We start from the raw sequence: 22,985 nt of genomic DNA, 5'->3' as shown, positions 1-22,985 counted from the left end.
GGTGAGGAAATAATGTTGTCACTAATTTTGGTGGGAAAATTTTGATGTATTGAGTGGCAATGAAAAAAAATAAGGTATTAATTTTCTAACCAATTTTTTGTTTATCATCTCTCTCTCTATCTCTCAAAACACACGCACGTTACCTCTTTGTCATCGATCTTTGCCCTCACGACTCCACCTTCAACACCTACACTACCGTTGGCCCTTATTGTATACACAGGACTCCACTCTCTGCATCAAACTCGGGTTCTTTTTTCTCTATTTTTTTTTCTTATATTGCATCAATTTAATTGAGTTGTTTCAAAAATTTTATGGGTTTTCAATCTTCACAATTTTTTTAGCTTATAATCTAGCTTTGTTGTTGATTTGGTAAATATATTAGTGAATAATACAAATTTCATCACTAAATAAGAATAATCCATGAAGAATTATAAATTTTGTCACGTATAATAAAAAAATAAAAATAATAGGTGACAAAATTTATTTTCGTCAATAGATACTTCCTTTTAGGTGAGAAAAAAATTAAGTTTCGTCACCGAAACTTTTCCTACTAATTTTTTTGGATGGTGCCAAAATTTTGACACTTTTGGTGAGGAAAAAATTCGTCACAAATTATAAACTAATTTATGAGGAATATATTTTCGTCGCCAATAATTTTAAATATATATATTTTTTAGAAACTTGATGTTAAATATTTTAAGACCATTTGGTGAGGAATATATTTTTGTTATTGATAAATTTTAATATTTTAAGACTTTTTAATGAGAAAATTATTTTATCACTAATTTTAAAGAGAAAATTTTGCTATATTGAATGGTAATGAAAAAAAATAGACTACAATTTTTCACCCCTTTTTATTTTTGTGTTTATTAGTTTTTCTCTCATTTGTCTCTCTCTCTATGAAAACAAAACACGGGTTAGAGCAACTCCAAAGGATTGTCACTCCAATGGGCTAGCCAAAGGGCTTCCTATTTTACATCTTGCCTTCTCCACTGGCTTCAATTGGAGAGTGATTGAAGGCTCTCCAAACTGTCTCTCCCGCGAAATTGATCTGCTCCTTCAGCACAAAATCGATCTTCTCCTTCAGCTTTGTCTGCAACTCCCTCCATCTGACCTCTTCCTCAAGGTATGGATCCTTCTATCTCTCTGTCTTCCCCTTTTTTTCAACTCATAAACCCCCTGTCTCCGAGAAAAGCAATCTGCAACCCTAGAGGCATCCAATCTGATTAAAAATTCCGTATTTAATCTCATATTTGAGACCAAAAAAGAAGAAGAGCAGGCGAAGCTCTAAACCCATATTCAAATCTATTTTCTTACTCTCTTCAGTCAATTCCACTTTATGGTCGATTCATGTATTTGGTAAGAACGCATTAGACTTTGATTTGATCATATTGTTATAGTTGATTTTGGTTCATTAATATCTCGATTTGTTCTTTTGTTGAGTTATTCTTTGGTTTTCACATTTTGTATGCAATATCTGATGTTATCCACTATTGGGTGTTTGTGATTTATTAGTATTTTGTGAAATTGCTTCGTGGGTATTGAATATTTGTCTTTTTTGGGTACTCTTGTGATGTGGGTATGTGATAATTTATCATGATTGCTAAAATTTTCTCATGTCAACTGAGGAGATTTATTGTTTTTATCAGAAGGGTGTATTGAAATGCATGGTTTTATTGATGATTTGTAGAAAGATTTCAACAATAATGTTGGTTAGATCTCTTTTTATTTTGAAAGTAGATCTCTGTAGTTCTCTTGTTTTAGGATGCTTTCTGCCGTATGGAGACCCTACCCAAAATATGTGGGTTTCCCCAATTTTTCTATCCATCAGGTCAGTAGGTGATCTAATTTAATTCTCCATCGGGGAATGGGTCAGGGATGGGTAGTCCCCAAAAAAATTGTCTCTTGACATGTATACTCTCTCTCTATATATATATATATGTTCATATGTGCATTTACATACCGTCCTACCAATAACTCCACAGCTGTTCCATATTGTAATCTAGATGAACTAAGTTTAAATATTATAGTGTCATATTGGTTATTTATAGACCTGCAACTGAGATGGGCCTTGGACAATGCCCCTTTTTTTGTATTTGGAAAAGAGAGGGAGAAGAAAATAAGAGAAAGAAAAAGAATGTGGTTGACTTTTCCAACTATAATTGCTCCCAGAAGAAATACATTTATTGACAGGAATAGATTGTTGTGCTGAGATGAGAATGGTGCTTATGTAGATTAATAGATTCAAAAAGTTATTAATGGTTGATCCCTACGATTTCAATGTGGATTGCAATTCATTTATTTTCAAAACCATGGTTTCTTTAACTTCAAGCCTACTGCCTCTTTCACTTGATTTATATTCAGTTTATGTTTGACTGAAGGGCTTTCCATAGTTACACAGCTTTTGTGCTACATCTGTTTCGGTTGTGTTTGCTTAGCTCCTGCTTTTCTGGTCTCCTATTTCATAATTTAATTGAGGTTCACTCTGCCATTCCAGCCTCTTTTTTGTTTCAAGTTGAAGTTGTTTACGGGTTGTTGTTTGCAATATTGTAATTAAAGGAATATGCTAACCTTGAAAATATGCCATTCCAACCTCTGTTTTGCTTCAAGCCTGTTGTTTTTTTGTTGTTTGCAATAAATAGGCATTAGCATGACCCTTGAATTATTTGTGTAAGATTGATTAGTTTATATATATATATATATCTTTTTTGCTTATTTTAATTATGGGTGAATGTAGACTATTGACACTTTTGATTTGTTGGGGACAAACACGCCTAACTATAATTGGTGGGTGGTGTTGATCTAGAGTTTTGGTGCAATGAGGAGCCAAAGATTAGCTCATTCAACAGTGATTTTGATATGCCCCATAAACAGCTGTAAGTACTCAATTGTTGTTTTCGAATCTTTTTGAATAATTTACGGCTGTAAGTACTCAACACTAAAGAATGTATTTAGCGTCAAACACTAAGAATGACTAGAATTTTTTGCTTATTTTAATTATGGGTCAAGAGTACTGGAATTGCTTCAAGGGGGCTGAGTTCTTTCTTGCCTATGTCGGTCACCGAGACAAATAATACAATCTACCCATCTGGGTTCCCTATGCAAGAATTCAAGCCAAGCCTTAATTTTTCACTAGATGGGTTTGAAAATGGGTATGGAAGTTTGCAAGGGGTTCAAGAGACTGGTAGTAGTGCAAGGCTGTTCTTCCCATTTGAGACTTGAAGCAGACACCAAACACAGCTGAATTTGAGCAGAACAGAGGAGGGCGAGGAGGAGAAGGAGAGGGTACTAGTGGGTATTGGACTGGGATGACAACTGGTTTTCAGTTGTTGAAGAGCATGTTGATACTTCTTTGGAGATGACAATGCGAAATGAAGTGATGAGGCTTATTGAAGACCTCTGAGTTGAGAGTTGAATGGTATTTGTTTCTAATTTAGTTCCTCTGATAAAAGATAAATAATTAAGCTATTTTCTTTTTCTTTTCCTCATTTTATATTTCTCGGCACATTAACAGGGACTATTGCTATTACTCTTTTCTTATAGAAACTAGTGATAACCTCATTGTAAATGAACGACTGTTATTGAGAAAGGCCAAAGAAGAAATTTTAATTCAAATGATATGTTTAAAAATGTGCTGACTTTTTGTTCTTTCAATGATCAGTATGTTTTGATAATGATATGAATTATGTTGTTAACATTTAGATAAATATTAGAAACTTTGTAATGTCAACATTATTCTGCCAATGGACTGTTACAGGGCATTTTTTTTAGATACAGGCAAATGCACAAGAGAGTGAACATTAGAGTAGTAAAGCATTGGTGTGGTGTAGACAGATCTTGACAGGGCTTATGCACAGATTATATATAACTTTGGTTGCGAACATTAAAAAAAATAAAAAAGGGTCAAGTTGGGTTGGGGAAAGTTCAAACCCAATAGGGGATGGGGATGGTAGTACCCATGAGCGATGGGGGGTGGGGGATGGGGGATAGGGAAAAATAATTATAGGGGAATGGGAAGGGGAAATTAATATCCGCCCTATTGCCCTCCATTGCCATCCCTACAATGCACATTTTCCTCTACATAATGTAAAACATCAAAGTCCTGACCAAAATTATGCATCCGAATTTAAAAGAGTGTCAATATACTATTTACAGCCGTCTGAAAGAGACTTATCAAAGGCATCTAATTTAATGAAAGTAAAAAAACTCCTCACAATGGGGACTGAATGCCTTTCCTTGAAGAAATTACAATTCACATCTCTTCTTTTGTGTTGATAAATTATTATTATTGAAGACCTTCCTTTGTATTGTTGTTTTTTTTTTTTTAATTCTTTATTGTTTTCTTTTATTTTTCCCATCCTTTCCCCTTCCAGATGGTTCCACAAAATTCACATGTTGGTAAATATTCACATGCTATACTTTTTATAAAATAAATTAAATATTAGTTAAAATAAAGAGTATGGTTGGAACACACAATAGTTAAACTAATTAGGTAAAATAAAGAGTGTACTTTTTTTGTACTTTAGCTAGTAAAAAATAAAGAGTGTGGTTGGAGTTGCTCTTAGCCCCTTGTCCTCCTTCTCAGCGTGTTCTTCTCCAGCGCCGCCGCCAACATCGACGTCGCCCGTTCTCCTTCTTCGGTGGCGCCACCGATGTCGTATCTCCGAGCTGGTTCGCCCGTCTCCTTTAGTGTCGTGTTTTCTGTTCCATCAACACCTCTTATTATTCGACTTCTCTGTTTTGTATATTCAGGTATGGGTCCTCTCTCTCTCTCTCTCTCTCTCTCTCACTTAATTTTTCTATTTTTCTATCTCTGTTTTCCTTAATTTTGTAGAATTAATGTTTTCCCTAATTTTCGAAACTAATGAGACATGCAGTGTCCTATATGTGATTTGTTGGGACTGTATTTTGCATTTAAAGGTTGTGATTTCTTCGGATTGAATGGTGGAGACATGATTCATTTGATTGTTAATGTTCATCCGTGGTAGGCAGGTAGACAATTACTTATTTGCTTGGTTGTTTTATGTGCATTCGACAAATGACTACCCAGTTCTACATAGATTCATGGATATCACTTCAATCTCTTTGAAAACAGAGGGATTATTTAGAGTTAATCAATGCATGTTAATATGCATAGGTTTCACCAAAAATGGATCTTTTAGCATGTTAAACACTCAAAATTCACCTTCAAATTCAATATAAGATCCCTTAATCATAGGCTATTAACTTTACTGGTTCAATTTTTGGCATAGAACACTGTTATATTTCTAAATTGCCAGGAATTTCACTGAACTTTGGCAATATTGTCAAAACAGTGATAACCACCTAGGTCATAAACATAATAAACCTATTGACCAGTGTGAATGTGTGGTACAAATAATAGTTGAGGGAAGTGTTTCTCTATTGTAACCCTGCTTTCTTTTATTAGGAATAATGAACTTCTGCATCTTTTCGTTCAATCCAGAGGATATCCATTGGATACATTGTCGCAGCTTTGTGTGAGATATGGCTTCTATGTCAAAGGTGGAGGGGAGTAGGTTTTTTCAGGAGATATTATTGGCAATGGTTAGTTACTATATCTGGTATCATTTTACATTCTGTAATGCTCAAGGCTTGTGCATAATATTTGAAAAGTTGGAGTTATTTACTTGAAAACTTTAATTTCATTTCTTTTGTTTCCTTTTATGATATTGCCAACTGTGATGGTTCTGGATGTATGCAAAATGAAATTCACTGCAACTATATGGTCATTTAGTTAATCCTGTCGCAAAATTAGGAGAAGCTCTTTCAGCTTGAAATATGGTAGTTGAGTTAATTTTTTGGTTTACTTGGTGTGTAGTGATAATTTGGTTGAGGAAGCTGCACGTGGTGGATCTGCTGGCAAATCTTTTAGAGAGAGATATAAGGAAGGATTTTCTGAATTGGCGGTAACTTTTGTAGACATTTCTTTAATGCTCCGCTTTAAGGGTTTGGGATTGTTAGTTTTAGTTCTTTCTTTAGGTTTGTTATTCAAAATCTGATTGTGCAATAAATGAGCAAATGCCTATCTTAAAATTGAGGCATCCTGTGACCAAAACTGAACAATTAATCGTAAAAAATTCAATAAATCCAATTACTCAATCTGCTTTAGTTACTCAAATCTAGATAAACTGGCTAACTTTTACGGTGAATCTTTTATCAGACTGAAGTATTGAAGCAATTATCATCCATGGGTCACCTGGTTGTTTGTGCTAAAAATGGTGCAGTTCAGAGCACAACTAATCTATATGTCTGTTGATTCCTCCGTTTCTCTACTTGTCTTGTTCTGCAGTACTAGTCTATTCTGTTGTATTCAAACATCAAGTTTTGTTTTCAAACTTGATTTTCCAATTAATATTTATAGGGCATTATTGAGACACGGGCTTTCTATATGGATTGATGTCCCTCTAGAGGTGTACCAAATAATTTTTTTTTTGCTGTTATGTTCATTTTATTCTCTAGGCATATCATGTGTGATCTGTCTTATTTCATTTCATCTTATGTTTACTTAGGCATGTGTTATGAAGTTAAAGGGGAAAAAATGAAAGCAAAGTTATCTATAATTTTCTTTATTTTCAAAATAATTGTTACTTAGAACGTATTTTTCTTTACTATAAATTTCTTCATTTCATCCCTTGTTCTTTTTTTTTTCTTTTTTTTTTGAATATAAATTTCAAGTTTGGGTCGGTGAGGCCCATCGTGGGTTGTCTCTAACCATTTGTTACTTATAAAATATTTTTCTTTACTATAATTTTTTTCATTTCATGGCGTGTTCTTTTAATATAAATTTTCAAGTTTGGGTCGGTGAGGCCCATTTTGGGTTGTATCTAACCATTGACCAGAGCTTGTGCATAGTGGCATACATACATGATACATCCCCCATTTTCTTCGTATTAATGACCTTCTACTGGCTACTTAGTTGAAGTCCCATGTCCCATTATGTGCCACACACTTACATGATACACTCTCATTTTTCTTCATATTAATGACCACCTACTGGATGCTTAGTTAAAGTCCCATGTCCCATTATGTGTCACATCAGTCATGTTGCCCATTTTGTTTGGGAGTGGCCATGGCTACCTGTACTTGATGAAGAATCCAAAATGCTTACTATGCTGCTAGCTTAATTTGTTTCTTCTTAACCAGCTTGAAGATTTTGAGCCAAAATGACGAATGTCTCCTTGTTGAGTTTTTTCTTTATTTTTGCAATGTGTTGAGGGTTGGCATTTGTCAAAATGATAGAGCATTGGAGCCGATGTGAACCAAAAACTATTCAGGGGTTTCGCGACAACAGCAGCAGTGAGGGAGGGCCACCTTGAGATTTTGGAGATCTTAGTTAAAGCTGGTGCTTCTCAGCCAGCTTGTGAGGAGGCATTGTTAGAGGCAAGTTATCATGGTCGTGCAAGGCATGTGGAGTTGCTCATGGGATCTGACCTGATTCGTCCTCATATTGCAGTGCATTCTCTTGTCACTGCATGCTACAGAGGGTTCATGGATGTGGTAGATGCTCTCATTAAGGTAAAAAAATCATATTCACTTACTCAAATGGGCTGTCCAGCAGCAATTTTCATAAAATTTACATACTAAAAACATTGTAGCAAAATAACCAATGACTAGTGTTACATTAGGTTTATCATCCAATCACATCAACTAATTTATAAGAGACAAACATTATAGTCATTTCAATCATTAGGTTATCTTTGGTTTCCCTTAGCTTCACCATGGTCCTTCTGAGTATTGCTTTCTTTCCCGTTAGTCATGTCATTTGAGTTAAATACAATAGTTGCAGCTTCTCTTCTCCGTAACACAAAGAATATGCTTACCATGTGGGCTCTCTTGTAAATTGAAGTGGTTGAAATGAGATGCTTTTCACTAAATTTCTCTAGACAAACATTTTGCTACTTGTCAATTTGCTAAGGTTGAATGGTTGAATTATTCAGACAGATTCTGTGTTTTTTTCCTCAAGTAGTGTAAGAAGAGTGCCATGTGCAAATTGGAACATTTACTGCTATGTGTTTAATAGGATCTGGGGACTAGTTAATCTCTTGAATGAATCTCTCTATGCTTTATATCTTGCTAAATTAGCATGCCATTTTGATATAATAGTTGTTGCCTATTTGCAGTGTGGAGTGGATGCAAATGCCACTGATCGGGTGTTGCTTCAATCTTATAAGCCTTCTCTACACACGCGAAGTCACAGACCATAAATTTTCAATTGAAATTTATGTGTTTTGTTTCTTAATTGTTTTATATTTGTTGAACATTTTCCAGTATATTTGCAACAGTTCTGTGAGTCATCCTTTTCTTTGATTGATTTAATATGAAAGCTTAGTTTTGCCAAGTGGTTTTTAGTTTGACTTTCTGTGGAGTGCTAGATATCTAGTGTACTAGGATGGCGGCCTCTTGGTGTCTTTAGTTAATACTTAGCTTAATTTATTTATCCATAAAAAGAAAAAAGAAAACTGTTTATTTTAACTTCTTTTGATTATATTTTTGAAGTCTATAGTTATGATATTCTATTCAATCCTTATGTTTTTACATTTTCAGTTGATGGTTTTGTAATACTAAAAAACTCTTGCTAACTTTTGCATATAATAATACTCAACAGGGGTGGAGCATACTCCTCTATCAGACAAGTTAGGATTATGTAAATCTTGGTGGAATTGCTCAACACTCAAATACTGGAACAGCGGGGATTGGTCATTTGTTTGTTCTTTTGGAGTTGACCCATCTTGACTTGGTATGTTAATTGCTTTTCTTTCTCTACCTTGATCTGAGTTTTAATTTTTGTTGGGATTTAGTTTAGTTTACTCTCTCTGTTGATGTGTTGCCATAATAAATTTTTGATAAAATCTTTTCAAGGCTATGATTTACTAATATGTGTTTATATATACTGTTCAATCATGCTCCATAGGCTACAAGAAAACCAGTCTTCATATAAAGAGTGAGGATAATATTGATAAATCCAAATCCCGTAACTTGCTCTCTTTTGTTATTTCATAATTGGAGAGTGAACCAATTATGCATTTTTTTTTCTTTTATTTATTTATTTTTAATTTCAAATTAGTTGGATTATGAATTAATGGAGTCGAGTAAATTATAATCCTTTGTTTTTCCTTTCGTGGGCAAAATTTTAAACCTCAGGCTTGTTTGACTGATGAAGGAAAAACAACATGATTTAGATTATATGTGCTTTTTTGTTCTCTACTTTTCCTCAATTAACAGGACGACAGATGGAGTTACTAGTTAATTTAGATGATATGTGCTCCAAACTACTTGCATAGCATACCAATTGAAAGTGTCACCAGTCATCCGTGTTTTTTTTTTTTTTTCCCCCTTATTTGGGTTGCCCTATGCAGGGGGATCCCTTCAAAGGACAATTTAGAGGAGATGGTATCCTATGACTCGTAGATCGCCGTTTTGGTAAGTTTCGCTTGTTTTATGTTTTATTTTTCTCATGTTGGTTAGTATATACTAGTTAAAGCACAGTAGTTTCACTAATTATTAACTAAGATTTAACAAGTTTCAAAATGTATTTAATGAAAATAGATTCAATAGGGTATCCGGTTCTCCCGGTCTTTACCTGGGACAATATGTGAATAGTGTTGCAAAAAAATCAATAATGTACACACTAAACACTGAGCGCTACAAAAAGGACTTTAGACAACAAGAATATTTACTTTTCCTATACTTATAGTTAGAAATGTGGGGCATAACAGACCGTGAGCTGTGAGGAGAACACTGAGATAACAAGTCAGTTGTCTCAATAAACAATAATAGTACAATTCAATGCAATGAAACGCTGTCCTAATTATTTGTGGCACTAAGATGAGATAACAAGGCAGTTGTCTCAATAGACAATAATAGTACAACTCAATACAATGAAATGCTGTCCTAATTATTTGTGGCACTAAGATGAATCCCATAACGCAGCAAGTCCATTCTGTTTAGGACATAGTTTAAAGTAATACATATTATTCTATGTCTTTTCTCATTACCTAAACCTGCATCTATTAGGTCCTTTTATCCTTGGAAAATATAAGAACATGCCACTAGTCACAAGTGCTACAATTATAAGTCATCTTTGCACTTTGGTCATAGAAAATATCAAATTTGACTATTAATCAATAACTCCACACATAGCATTGGAACTTCTCCACTTTCTTTAAATTTCAAAGTCATAAGAGCTATATTTTATTTCGAAGGAGCATTCAAGGAATGAAAGCACACATTTCTACACCAACACCCACTTCATTCTCTTGGGGGAAAAACGGAGATTAAATCAGGTAAAGAAAAAGAGTGTTAATCAATTTTTCGAATAAAACTAGGACAACCAATACAGGCTTAGCAACAATACACAACTTCTTATCTTTCTAGTAAAACAGAGTGCAAGCGAGGTAAGACACAACAGTTTCACATTTAACAAGTTTTAATGTATTTAATGAAAATAGATTCATTAGTTACTTTTTACTTAGCATGACCCTTGTTAAAATACACACTAACCAAAGAAGAGACAAAACTATGTGTTTACTTTTTTGTGTATTTTTCTAGGCAGTGTTGGAGTTGCTTTAAGTTAGTGATGTGATTAATAGGAGCTTTCCATGTACAAAGGAACTTCTGGTTGTTAAGCTAGACTCATTGTGTACACAATTTGTATTGACATGGACAGAGAGGTCTGTACAATGTAATTGATAATATGTTAATATTTTTCTTGTTTATTTTCTTTGCAGATTGGTTTTTGATGACGTTTGGAAGCATACTTGCAAATCAAGATCAAGTGTTGAAATTTTTTTTTTCCTGAACTAATACTTAGTTGCAAACTAAGATTGAGTGTTGTTTTTTTTTGTGGACAACACGGTAGTTTATTTTGGGATTTGCTTTGATGGGTTTTTTTGTTATACTTAATGGATTATTATTAAAGTTGTTTGATGGATATATTTTGATTTATAATATAAATTGTTTAGTGATTTTTTTTGTGAAGTGGTGTATAATAGCTAGTGGATTTCCTAGTACAATTAAAAGGATATTGGGATATGAGCAGGGATATTTGTGAAATAATAATTTAAATTGAAATATAAAATATGGAACAAGTTTAGTGACAAATTTGTTTTGTCATTTGTACTTGTTATTGTGACAAAGTGATTATTCGTCGCTAATAAACATTTTGTGATAAAATTTATTGCAACTTATATATGGAAGTTTTCACTGATTTTGATGTTTGGTGACTAAAAATTTCGTCGCGTATATATATATTTGCGACAAAATATATTTCGTCACCCATGTATGACTTTTGGTGACGAAAAATTTCGTCAATTTTACATCTTATTGTGACGAAATTATTTCCTCATCAATGATCAACATGCGTGACAAATTTATTCGTCAACTAAAGTTATAAATATGGTACTGAATGACTATTTGGTGACGAAAATGAGAATTTTTGGCGACAAAATATTGTTTTATTGGTGACAAAATTATGACTTTTGAAGACGAAAAATTTCGTCATCTTTACATCTTATTGTGAAGAAATTATTTCCTCATCAATGATCAACATGCGTGACAAATTTATTCGTCAACTAAAGTCATAAATATGGTATTGAAAAACTATTTGGTGACGAAAATGAGAATTTTTGGCGACAAAATGTTGTTTTATTGGTGACAAAAAATTTCGCCACTGAAGTAATTTCATTGGTGACGAAATTATTTTTCGTCACGTTGGTTTTTAGTGACAAACATTCAATGACGAAACCGGTGACGAAAATATTTCCTCACAAATATCTATAGTGACGAAATTAGCTCTTTGAAGACAAAAAAATTTCGTCACTCAAGGCCCAACTTGTTGTAGTGAATTTTACAACTTGGTTAAAGATGGGAATTATAGTCATTTACTATTGCATGGGAGACTTCACCGGTTAAAAAGCATTGGTTGTGTTATTAAAATTGCTAAAAAAAAAACCTTCACAATTAAGACTATATGTTGGGATGTTTTGAAAAGATGGTTAAAAACTATTTTTTGACTTTTTTCTGAGAAAGGGAAGTGAATTAAAAATTGAGAAGTGACTTTTAACCCACTTCTCAAAATAGGCCGTTATCACAAACAAGGCACTCGCACAACTGAGATTCATGTGATCAAAGCATCAAACCACACTGGTGGGCTCACAAATGAACATTCTACACGTCACATGCCATAACCTAATTGTCCAACCTTGTGCTAATACGCCGTTGCCCTTAACCAAGGGTATATTAATAGATCAATAATGCATAATCAAATCATCAATGTGCATCGCTAATAGCCACCGGTCATGCACACCCCATGACACCAAGGGTCACTCATGAGGCCGTGTCATGACGGATAGAAAGTGCACAACAAGGACAAGGGTCAAACTTACAACCTGCTGCATAGAATAACCTTTCTACTAGAGGTAGGAGGCTTATTATCATCTAACGAGAAATCCAATAAGTGATCACTCAAATGTAACCAAATAACATCACAGGCACAACCCCTCAAAGCACCAACCTCTTCCTTTATTGGTTTTTAACCAGATTTCAAACCAACCAACTTAGTATTGGAAAATGGCTTTATATGAACTTATTTTTTGCTAATTTTGAGTATTAATTAAGGTATGACCCAAGTGTTATTTTTGACATTTCTAATTAGGTTCATATTTAATGTCGCGTAGTCAATAACATCGTGTATTTGGTTGCTCAAAACCATTTCCAAATAAATGAGAATTCAACACACATTTTCGAGTTCATGGAAATGGCTTTAAGTGAGTTTCTTACATGTTTGTAAAATGTGCTTGTCCCACATAGAAAATGCTTAAAGATTTATTTGAATATATATACTTTGGCTTGCCCCACTTGCGATGAGCCCCAAGGGGCACCCCAAGTTTTGTAAGGAATGGAGTTATGGACAAAGTGGGCTTGGCCCAAAATCACTACATGAGCGTCGCCGTCCGACCAGGTCGGGTCATAACTTTAATTTTTTGAACAAAATTCGTTTGAATTTTTCAAAATTCTTGCGGGAAATTTTTTTCTTTATAGAAATAATTCAAAATTTGCTCCAAAATTTCAAATTTGAATTTTCAAATTTTTCTAGTCGCCTCCTTTCCGAACCAGTGTTGTTCCGGTTGCACCTTTCCGGCTATGTCTGAACTGCCACCAAATCCAACCCGTATAGGTGCATGTTAGGCTGTAAATAGCCTAACATTCCATCAATTCATTTCATCGAATTTTTTCTTTTCTTCTTCTGTTCATCCTCCTATGCTCTTGCATCTGTCTATTATTTAGTTTCTAATAAATAGAGTTACAGCATTATTTGGTTCGCCAGACTTGATTTTATAGTGCTACAAATCAAGTAGTAATTGTTGCATCCTGGGCGGTAGACGTCGTTAAATCTCAAAACACAAGAGCGAGGGCGAAATCTACTTTAAGGAGATTGTGTTTAACACAAGCCTCGACTTATAAGTACTGTAAGCTATTAATCTGGAATTTAAATCATTTAATTATTCTCTAGATTAGTTAATTTTATTTTGTTATTTATTTTATTTACACATACACACAACCACTGGGCTATAACACTTAGTAGTGCTACATTTTATGTCATACTCAAGCTTTGATTTGCTCCGACAATTAACACCTAGATTAAAATTAATCAACTTGCTTGGTTGTGTTTTTTCAAAAACACTTTTCAGAAAATTCTACTTTCTTATTTTTCGTGTTTTTTTGTTTTTACTGAATTTTATTTTATTTTTTTAGACATACCTAACATAAATATACCTAAAAAGTAAAAAATTTGTGAAAAAAACCTTTTAAAAATTCACTAAATTTCAAAAATACAAAAAAAAAAAATACGAGTATTCAGTATATTTTTTGTATTTTTATGTATTTATTAAATTTTTAAAATATTTTTTCACAAGTTTTTTACTTTTTAGATACATCTAAGTAAGGTGCATCTAAAAAAATAAAAAAATAAAAATGTTTAAAATTTAAAAATATTCACTAAAAACCAAAAAAAAAATACGAAAACCAAAAAACTGAATTTTCAAAAAACTTAATTCAAAAAACTCAAACCAAACATAACGAATAATTTTATGACACTTATCAATTTTATATGGTTTACAATACAAAATTAACAAAAAAAATTGACAGAATGAAAAATTTAACACAAAAATTCTCTGGCTAACTAAACCAACTGGCTAAAAAAATTTAATTGAGTAATGGCGACTCTGTATCTCGCAAAGCAGTCCATGTTTGGCACTTCTTTATAAAAATCAGTTTTCCAAAATGATTTTCCGAATTTGGACTCTTTGGTGATTTATCAATCTCGCATTGCACTTTGCGAGATTAGATCCAGAATTGTGACATTGAGTCCGAACTATAGTAGCTAAGAACAAAACGGATTTTGCGGCAATCTCGCGCGTGGAGCCCGGGACGTTTGGGCACGTCTACACATTGGAGATGCCAAAGCCATTTTATAACAGGTGTTAGTGAAAAGTGCTCTCCAATGACAAGTTTTGGCAGCTGTTATCTTTGGCAAATGCCAAAACATGTGTCAACTATGGCACAAGCTTTGGCAGCTGCCAAAGTTGCCAAGTCACCAAAACCAAACGTTTTCCCCTCCCTCCCTTTCTCTCTCATCATCCCCCCCAGCAAGTATTTTCCAAAACAGAAGCAAAATTCACCAAAAAATAAATAAATTCTAAAGCTAAAAATTTCAGAATCAATTAATCAATTTGAAAAAAAAAAAAATAATTTGAATTTCAGGATTTCAAGTAATATGAATGAATCAATTTTAGCAATTTTAAGTAATCAATTTCAAAAAAAAAAGAATTTGAGAAAGATTTATGTTACTAATTCTTCTTCTAAATTAACTATTATTTTTAATATCAAAATGAGAATTTATTTTACTATTTTATAATTTAACATATATCATACAAAATTATTATATGATAGTTACATTTTTATAATATGATAAAACTAAAATTATCAAAATACACAAATAATTTAACTAAAATTAATGTATATAAGTATTCAAGTAACAATTCTATAAAATGATAGCGCCAATATTATCAAAATAAATAATTAGAATCATACTTTAATTTTAATATTCTTTGATAACACACATTGTAACATTAAATTTTTTTGGAAAAAAAAGAAATAGCATGTGCATTGCACGGGTCAACTACTAGCATATTATTAAAAGTAATATTTTTTTCATACTTATATTGCACATTACAAGGGCTTACTTTAATTTAAGAGAGCCACATCAGTATGTATTTTCTTAATTACATCTAGAGTTCTACACAGACCAAACATAATTTAAATTATACTAAATTTTTCTATTTTATATGAATTCTATTTGACAAATATTTCTTTTTTATATATTTTTCATGATAAATTGAGATAATCCACAAACTCAATACCTGTTATAGCGACCCCGGTCTTTTCTCTTTAAATTATTGTATCCGGACTTAGGTTCCGTGGATCCTGTCATTACTTATTGGTTGTTGTTGTCCTTTAATCTCTTTGTATTTGAAGTATAGGTTGTGTTGGACGGGTCTGTTACAGGTTGGTTGATTTTAGATGCCGATAGGTGATGCCCAGATTTTGGCCTTCACGCTCGAGCGGAAGTTTTAACGCTCGAGCGGTCCCTTCGTTGTTGCTTCTCCGCTCGAGCGGTAATTTTGACGCTCAAGCGTGTTTTTCCATCTCCCAGTATTTTGCTCTGCAGTTCTTTCGCTCGAGCGGTAGCATTTACGCTCGAGCGTGATCCCTTGTTTTTGCTCCTCCGCTCGAGCGAGGAGTTTGACGCTCGAGCGGGTTCAGCGCCTGCAAAACTTCTGGAAGGGTGCAATCGACGCTCGAGCGGCTTTCTTCACGCTCGAGCATGATTCTGTGTCTTACGCTCGAGCGGGGTTTTCTACGCTCGAGCGTAGAGTCGATTATATCAGTCCGTGATTTCACTTTTTGGATCACTTTTTGACCTACTTTTCCTTCATAACTTTTTAAAAACCGCCCCTGGAGTGTTTTTATCTCTCTCTCTCCCTCTACACACCTTCTCTCCTTCGATTGATCTACTTAGAGTGAGTTTCTACCTTAGATCCTTTATTAAAAAGTTAGAGTGGGTTGAGGGCTTCGTTTTAATCTGAGAAACTTGGGATTTGGAGCACGTTGGTCTTTGGTCTTCATCTCCATCTTCTCAATACGGGTTATTTTCTTCGAGGTAGGGATTTCCTACTCCATTCTATAAGTTTTGTTCTAAGTTTTGGTATTTTGATATGTTGGGGATACTTTGGTAATTTTGGGAAAAACCCTAGTTGTATTAATAAATTAATTTGTATAATTAGTTTAGGGGAATTTGGTTAAATTCATGAAATTGAGGAATTCATTGATTAAATGGTGTGGTGGGATAATTTAAACCACTCGCCTAGTGAATTGTTGTTATATTTATTTCCAGTCTAGAAATAACTGTTTTGGGCTATCGGTGGAGGATAGTCGTGATTGTTGTAGACATTGCATGTGGATTAGGAATAACTGAAACTAATCACATTGGTTAAGTCATTAATTTTGACTATTGCATTAATACAGAAAATACGTGTATTGATTGAGCATTGCATTTGCATACATTGTTTTGTGTGGGAGGAGATAGGGGATGTACTCCACGGTTTAGGGGAAGATAGGGGATGGACCTCTAAACCGGATTTTTGTTTGGGAGGAGATAGGGGATGGACTCCATTAGCACCATTTTTATGTGTGCTTATTATATTGAAGTGTTTTTACATGATTATTGATACAGCACTAAAATGTGTATCAAATGGGAAGTATGAAGTGTTTTGATATGAGCATGAGTCTCATTTGTTTTGTTGATATTGGAAGTAATGTGAATATGATATACAATTCACTGTTATAAGTTGGCCAGGTTCTGAGCCATGTTGATAATAATGGAAAGTGAAATGTGTCTTAGACATTAGTGTCATGAGACTGTTTAATGGTAAAATTGGTTATCTTAGTTAACCATCTATTGAATGCTATAGCTTTATTCAATGCTTATATTTGGTTTAGTATTTTTCTACTGGGCTGTGGCTCACCCTTTATGGGAACATCATTTTCAGGTTCAGGTGATAAGCTACCTCCACGGACTTAGCCTGGAAGGATTTGATGTTTGGGATTTTGAAGACTTGTCTTTAGTTATATGTTTTATTATGTTATTTTTTTTGAGATTTCATGTAAACATTCAAGCCTAGGGCTTAACTTGTAAATGAGTTAGTACTCATCCTTTTTGTGTCCAAGTGTTAGCTTGGAAAGATGTAAGCCCTTAGGGCATTTATTTTGATGTTGCAGGATGTTACATGTGATGTCTTTCAATAAGAATACTCTGATGAATAACTCAAATGATTCATTTTCTTTTATAAATGCATGTTAATGTTATGGTTATTATGGGTTTATTTTGAGGGCGTGACAACTTGGTATCAGAGCCTACCGGGTTCGAATACTTTGGGTACGTGGGAAGTGATTAGTATCACAATGGGTTCGTCTCGCTTGATAGAGACTTAGATGTACTGTTATGTGCTTATATGATAGCATGTTTATGTGATTATGTGGGTATGGAACGTAGTTTCTAGGATGTTAATTGGACCCTTGAGTTTCTAGTAGTCTTGTTGGAAAGGCACTTGATCAATGCTGTTTCCAACCGGAACTATAGTAACGCTTCGGGACTATTATTATCCAGGAATGAAATTCGTAGGTGCTTATGTGATTATGTGCTTATGTGGAATGAATTATTTTTGTCCAATGCATTAGGACGCGAGTGTTTAGTTTCGGCACATTTATTAATATGCTAACGTCTTTGTTTGTTTCCTTTATTAGGATGTCAGGGCGAGGACGAGGACGCGGTAGGCGTGGTAGGCCGGGTAGGCAGGAGGTACCGGTGCCAGAGGAGATTCCGGCAGTTCATGAGGGAATTGGCCAGGCCAATGTGGCCGAGCCAGTAGGCCAGCAGGTTATGGGCGCTTTAGCCCGAGAGATAGCAGGGGCATTCAGGGAGTCAGTAGGTATTCTTAGGGCTGAGAATCAAGCCCAGGTTATTGTTGCGGATGCAGGACCTTCCTTTCTGAAGAGGGAGTTCTTCCGGTCTAATCCGGATGAATTTGTGGGTGATCCTAAAGAGCCGCTTAAGGCAGACGAATGGCTCGAACAGACAACGAAGACGTTTGAGATGCTTGGCATCGAAGACGAGGGGTTGAAGGTGACCTTGGCATCATTCCAGTTGAAGGGGGATGCGGGTCAGTGGTGGAAGTTCACTAAGGGGCGTATAGGAGGTACATGGGAGGCTTTTGTGAATGCTTTCCAGGAGAAGTTCTTATCTCCAGCAGTTAGGGAGAAGCTGAGAGACCAGTTCTGCCAGCTTAAGCAGTCGAGTTCTTCAGTGGCCGAGTTTGAGGCTGCATTTACTAGTTTATCCAGGTTTGCACCTGAATTGGTGGCGTCTGAGGAACGCCGTTGTATTGAGTTTGAGAGGAAGTTGAGGCGTGGCCTCAAGCTGAGAGTTGGGGGAACTATGATTCGGGATTATGGGCGTTTGGTTGATGCTGCAGCCCACATGGAAATCATGATGCAGGAGGAGGAGGAAGGACAGAAGGGCTCCAAGAGGAGTCAGGATGGTCAGAGTGATGGTAGGAGACAGAAGGGTTTTAATCCCCAACAGTCTCAGAGTAGCTTTTCTAGATCAACTTTTCCTGTGCCGAGTGCTAGTTCGGGGAAAGGCAGTCAAGGAGACATTACCTGCTTCAAATGTGGCCAGCTGGGCCACAAGTCTCCAGTTTGTCCTCAGAGGGGAGGAGTGCAGAGAGCAGCATCATCTTCGGCTCGATCTCAGAGCCAGAGTCAGGGTAGAGGCCAGCCACTCTCGTGTTATCAGTGTGGTCAGCCAGGGCATATGAAGAGGTATTGCCCGCAGTTGGGTGGCACACCTGGTGCATCTGGTTTGAGGCAGATTCAGGGTCAACAGCCAGCTCAGTCGGGTCAGGCCACGAGAGCCAATCAGGGGGCTTCATCGTCTCAGTCGGTGCAACAATCTTATGCTCCTAGGGGTGAGCAGGTTGATCAGAGGTCATCTGGGCGCGTGTATGCTGTTACCGCGCAGGATCTTGTACCGGCTCCATCTGTTGTGAGAGGTACTTTCTTGTTTTGCAACTCGGTTGCTAATGTTTTGATTGATACGGGTGCATCTCATTCCTTTGTGTCTGCTGCATTTGCATCTGTTTTGGAGTTGGAGTTATCACAGTTAGCATCTCCTATTTGTGTAGTGTCGCCTCTTGGGGGTGAATTGATTTTGAAACACGGTGTTAGGGGTTGTGATATAGAGGTTGATTACCATAGAATCCCATTTTCCTTTGTAGTTATGCCTATGAGAGGTTTCGATGTTATTTTGGGTATGGACTGGTTATCGTCATACCGGGCAGTTATTGATTGCTACCGCCAGAGAGTCACTTGTTGTACCGTGAATGGTGAGTGTTTTCATTTTCTGGGGGACCGTGTTGGTAGTGTTTTGCCACCGGGGTATGTTCCGCGAGGACGGAGTGAGCTTAGTGGTCTACTTGCTAACATTTCGATTAGCGAGGACGGTGAGACTCAGATTGTGTTGCCAAGGGTGGTGTGTGAGTACTCGGACGTTTTTCCCGAGGATCTTGTTGGTTTGCCACCGCATCGAGAGATTGAATTCTCTATTGACTTAGTGCCCGGCACGGCGCCGATTTCTATGGCACCTTATCGTTTTGCCCCAGCTGAGTTAGTTGAGTTGAAGATTCAACTCCAGGAGTTGCTAGATAAAGGCTTTATACGTCCTAGTGTTTCGCCTTGGGGAGCACCGGCCCTCTTTGTTAAAAAGAAAGGTGGTGCTTTGAGACTTTGTATAGATTACCGGAAATTGAATCGGGCTACGGTTAAGAATAAGTACCCTATGCCCCGTATAGATGATCTGTTCGATCAGTTGAAAGGTTCCCGTTGTTTCTCGAAGATAGACTTGAGATCAGGTTATCATCAGTTGAGAGTCAGGGAGGAGGATATTCCAAAAACGGCATTCCGTACGCGGTATGGCCACTATGAGTTTTTGGTGATGCCATTTGGGCTCACCAATGCACCGGCAGTATTTATGGATTTGATGAACCGGATATTCCGGGAATTTCTAGATCGTTTTGTAGTCGTCTTCGTGGACGACATCCTTATCTATTCACCTTCAGAGGAAGAGCACGAGGAACACTTGAGGGTGGTGCTTGATTTACTTAGAGCCCATCAGCTTTATGCTAAGTTTGGGAAATGTGAGTTCTGGCTAGAGGAGGTGAAGTTCTTAGGCCATGTAGTTTCTAGGGAAGGGGTGTCTGTTGATACATCCAAGACAGAGGCAGTGCAAGATTGGGTACAGCCTAAGAGTGTGTTTGAGATCCGCAGTTTTCTGGGATTAGCTGGGTATTATCGCCGGTTTGTAAGAGATTTCTCCAGATTAGCTTCGCCTTTGACTAGATTGACTCGGAAGGGAGTCAAATTTGCTTGGAGTGAGACTTGTGAAAAGTCGTTTCAGGAGTTGAAAGTTAGACTGACCACTGCTCCAGTCTTGATTATTCCGGAGAGAGGGTTGGGTTATGCAGTCTATTGTGACGCCTCACGAGAGGGTCTTGGTTGTGTGTTGATGCAAGAGGGGAAAGTGGTTGCCTATGGCTCACGTCAGTTGAAAGTTCACGAGAAGAATTACCCTACGCATGATTTAGAGTTAGCAGCTGTGATATTTGCCTTGAAGATTTGGAGACATTATCTTTACGGTGAGAGGTTCGAGGTATTCTCGGATCATAAGAGTCTGAAATATCTGTTCACACAGAAAGACTTGAACTTGAGGCAGAGGAGGTGGATGGAATTTATTGAGGATTATGATTTTGAATTGCATTATCATCCGGGAAAGGCCAATGTGGTGGCCGACGCCCTTAGCAGGAAACCTGTTGGTGACATAGCTAGTATAGCCATCCGAGAGTGGGAGATGTTAGGTGCACTTGGAGAGTTTGATTTGCTTCTGGGCGAATCCGTTGAGGCTGCGGCCTTGTTTTCTGTTGTTGCGCAACCTACACTTGTGACTCGAGTGTTAGAGGCTCAGAGGGGCGACCTTGAGGTAGAATCCCTCCGTGAGAAGATTTCTGGTGGGAAGGTTGAGAAAGGTTTGACAGTGTATCCCGACCTGAGTGTGAGATACCGAGACCGTCTGTTTGTGCCGGAGTCTCATCGAGAGGAGGTACTCCGAGAGTTTCATCATTCACGCCTTGCGGTGCATCCGGGAGGTACTAAGATGTATCGGGATTTGGGTCGCCAGTTTTGGTGGCGGGGTATGAAGAGAGATGTGGCAGCTTTCGTATCTAAGTGCCTTACTTGTCAGCAAGTGAAGGCCGAACATCAGAGGCCAGCGGGTTTGTTGCAACCCTTGCCTATTGCCGAGTGGAAGTGGGAGCATGTCACTATGGACTTCGTTGTAGGTCTTCCGAGGACTCAGCGGGGCAGTGATGCTATTTGGGTGGTTGTAGACCGGTTGACTAAGTCGGCGCACTTCATTCCTATGCGCGTTAGAGATTCAGTAGATCATCTTGCCGACTTGTATATTCGGGACATAGTGAGGTTGCACGGGGTTCCAGTGACGATCGTCTCCGATAGGGACCCTCGTTTTACTGCCAGATTATGGCAGAGCTTGCAGACCGCCTTAGGTACTAAGTTGACCTTTAGCACAGCTTATCATCCTCAGACTGATGGGCAGTCCGAGCGTACTATTCAGATCCTCGAAGATATGCTTCGGGGTTGTGTTCTTGACTTTAGCGGGTCGTGGGAGAGGCACTTGCCATTAGTGGAATTTGCCTACAACAACAGCTTCCAGTCTAGTATCGGTATGGCACCGTTTGAGGCCTTATACGGCCGACCGTGTAGGTCTCCTGTTTGTTGGGCCGAGGTGGGTGATGCACCTCTGTTGGGTCCGGAGTTAGTGAGGGAAACGACGGAGAAGGTTGAGCTTATCCGTAAGAGGCTTGTTACAGCCCAGAGTCGTCAGAAATCTTATGCCGACCGTAGGAGGAGACCTTTGGTGTTTGAGGTGAGTGATCATGTCTTTTTGAAGATATCACCAAGACGGGGATTGATGAGGTTTGGGAAGAGCGGGAAGTTGTCCCCTCGATTCATTGGTCCTTTTGAGATCCTTGAGAGGATTGGCGAGACTGCTTATCGTTTAGCTTTGCCGCCGCAGTTGTCCGGAGTACATGACGTGTTTCATGTGAGTATGCTTCGGAAGTATGAGCCGGATCCATCACATGTATTGGATTGGACCGATTTAGTAGTTGATGAGGATGTCTCGTATGAGGAGAGACCGGTTCGGGTCTTGGATAAACGGGATCAAGTCTTGCGAGGCAAGACCATTCCTTTGGTGAAAGTTTTGTGGAAACATCACGGGGTGGAGGAAGCCACATGGGAACGTGAGTTGGAAGTCCGCGAGAAATATCCGGACATGTTTATTGATTTGTAATCTTGTAGTTAGATTTTGTAAGATTGTCAAACTTTAAAGCTTTTTATATATGTCTTAAGCTGTAAAACATTTAGAATGTTTTGGTTAATGGAAATATTTTGGAAGTTGCCTTGAAATGGAAGTTTAATGGAACATTGTATATATTGAATATATTGAAAATTGTTGAAATTGAAAGAAAATTGCATAGTGTTAATGCAGGTTGAAATATATGGTTGTTTTGCATATTGTGGCATGCCTCTTTGTTAAGAGATGGAATGGCCGGTGTTGGGTCAAGTTGTTTATTAGTGAGTTATCATATTGTTGGAATTTGAGAAAAACTTGTTTTCGAAACCTTGTGCTTAATTTCGGGGACGAAATTCTTTTAAGGAGGGGAGGTTATAGCGACCCCGGTCTTTTCTCTTTAAATTATTGTATCCGGACTTAG

At 36.9% G+C, this 22,985-nt stretch overlaps 1 protein-coding gene and 1 pseudogene across 11 annotated transcripts in view; one reads left to right on the top strand and one right to left on the bottom strand.

Annotated features, from left to right (window-relative positions):
* LOC114259893 (jasmonoyl--L-amino acid synthetase JAR4 pseudogene) overlaps positions 1-22,985 on the bottom strand; it is a 177,925-nt pseudogene that overhangs the window by 33,803 nt on the left and 121,137 nt on the right. The window lies entirely within an intron of this gene.
* Positions 703-10,992, top strand: LOC114281311 (uncharacterized). Of its 10 annotated transcripts, XR_014330547.1 has the most exons (10): positions 725-1,126; positions 2,738-2,876; positions 4,586-4,752; positions 5,465-5,565; positions 5,840-5,927; positions 7,261-7,536; positions 8,627-8,758; positions 9,378-9,441; positions 10,224-10,304; positions 10,749-10,992. XR_014330547.1 is itself a non-coding variant. In XM_082870529.1 (9 exons), exons 5-9 carry the CDS (start codon positions 4,972-4,974, stop codon positions 8,223-8,225), a joined length of 570 nt encoding a protein of 189 aa, XP_082726655.1. In that variant the 5' UTR covers positions 711-1,126; positions 2,807-2,876; positions 3,012-3,418; positions 4,586-4,752; positions 4,878-4,971; the 3' UTR covers positions 8,226-8,620. The 10 variants fall into 10 exon arrangements, 6 of the variants coding, with proteins under 6 accessions (XP_082726652.1, XP_082726651.1, XP_082726655.1 ...); XM_082870529.1 differs by lacking the exons at positions 8,627-8,758; positions 9,378-9,441; positions 10,224-10,304; positions 10,749-10,992 and adding exons at positions 3,012-3,418; positions 4,878-4,992; positions 8,142-8,620 and having other exon boundaries at positions 711-1,126; positions 2,807-2,876; XR_014330546.1 differs by lacking the exon at positions 10,224-10,304.

This window comes from Camellia sinensis, chromosome 5, assembly GCF_055761805.1.
Source record: "Camellia sinensis isolate YWXY chromosome 5, ASM5576180v1, whole genome shotgun sequence".
NCBI classification, from domain to species: Eukaryota; Viridiplantae; Streptophyta; class Magnoliopsida; order Ericales; family Theaceae; genus Camellia; species Camellia sinensis.
Note: the sequence above shows the minus strand (reverse complement) of the source record. Positions and strands in the feature narration are given on the sequence as shown.

Coding starts and splice junctions, on each gene's coding strand:
- LOC114281311 (XM_082870526.1), top strand. CDS start 2,819: ATGAGGAGCCAAAGATTAGCTCATTCAACAGTGATTTTGATATGCCCC. Junction 5,566..5,839: donor AGGAGATATTATTGGCAATG/GTTAGTTACTAT, acceptor CTTGGTGTGTAG/TGATAATTTGGTTGAGGAAG. Junction 5,928..7,260: donor AAGGATTTTCTGAATTGGCG/GTAACTTTTGTA, acceptor TCAAAATGATAG/AGCATTGGAGCCGATGTGAA.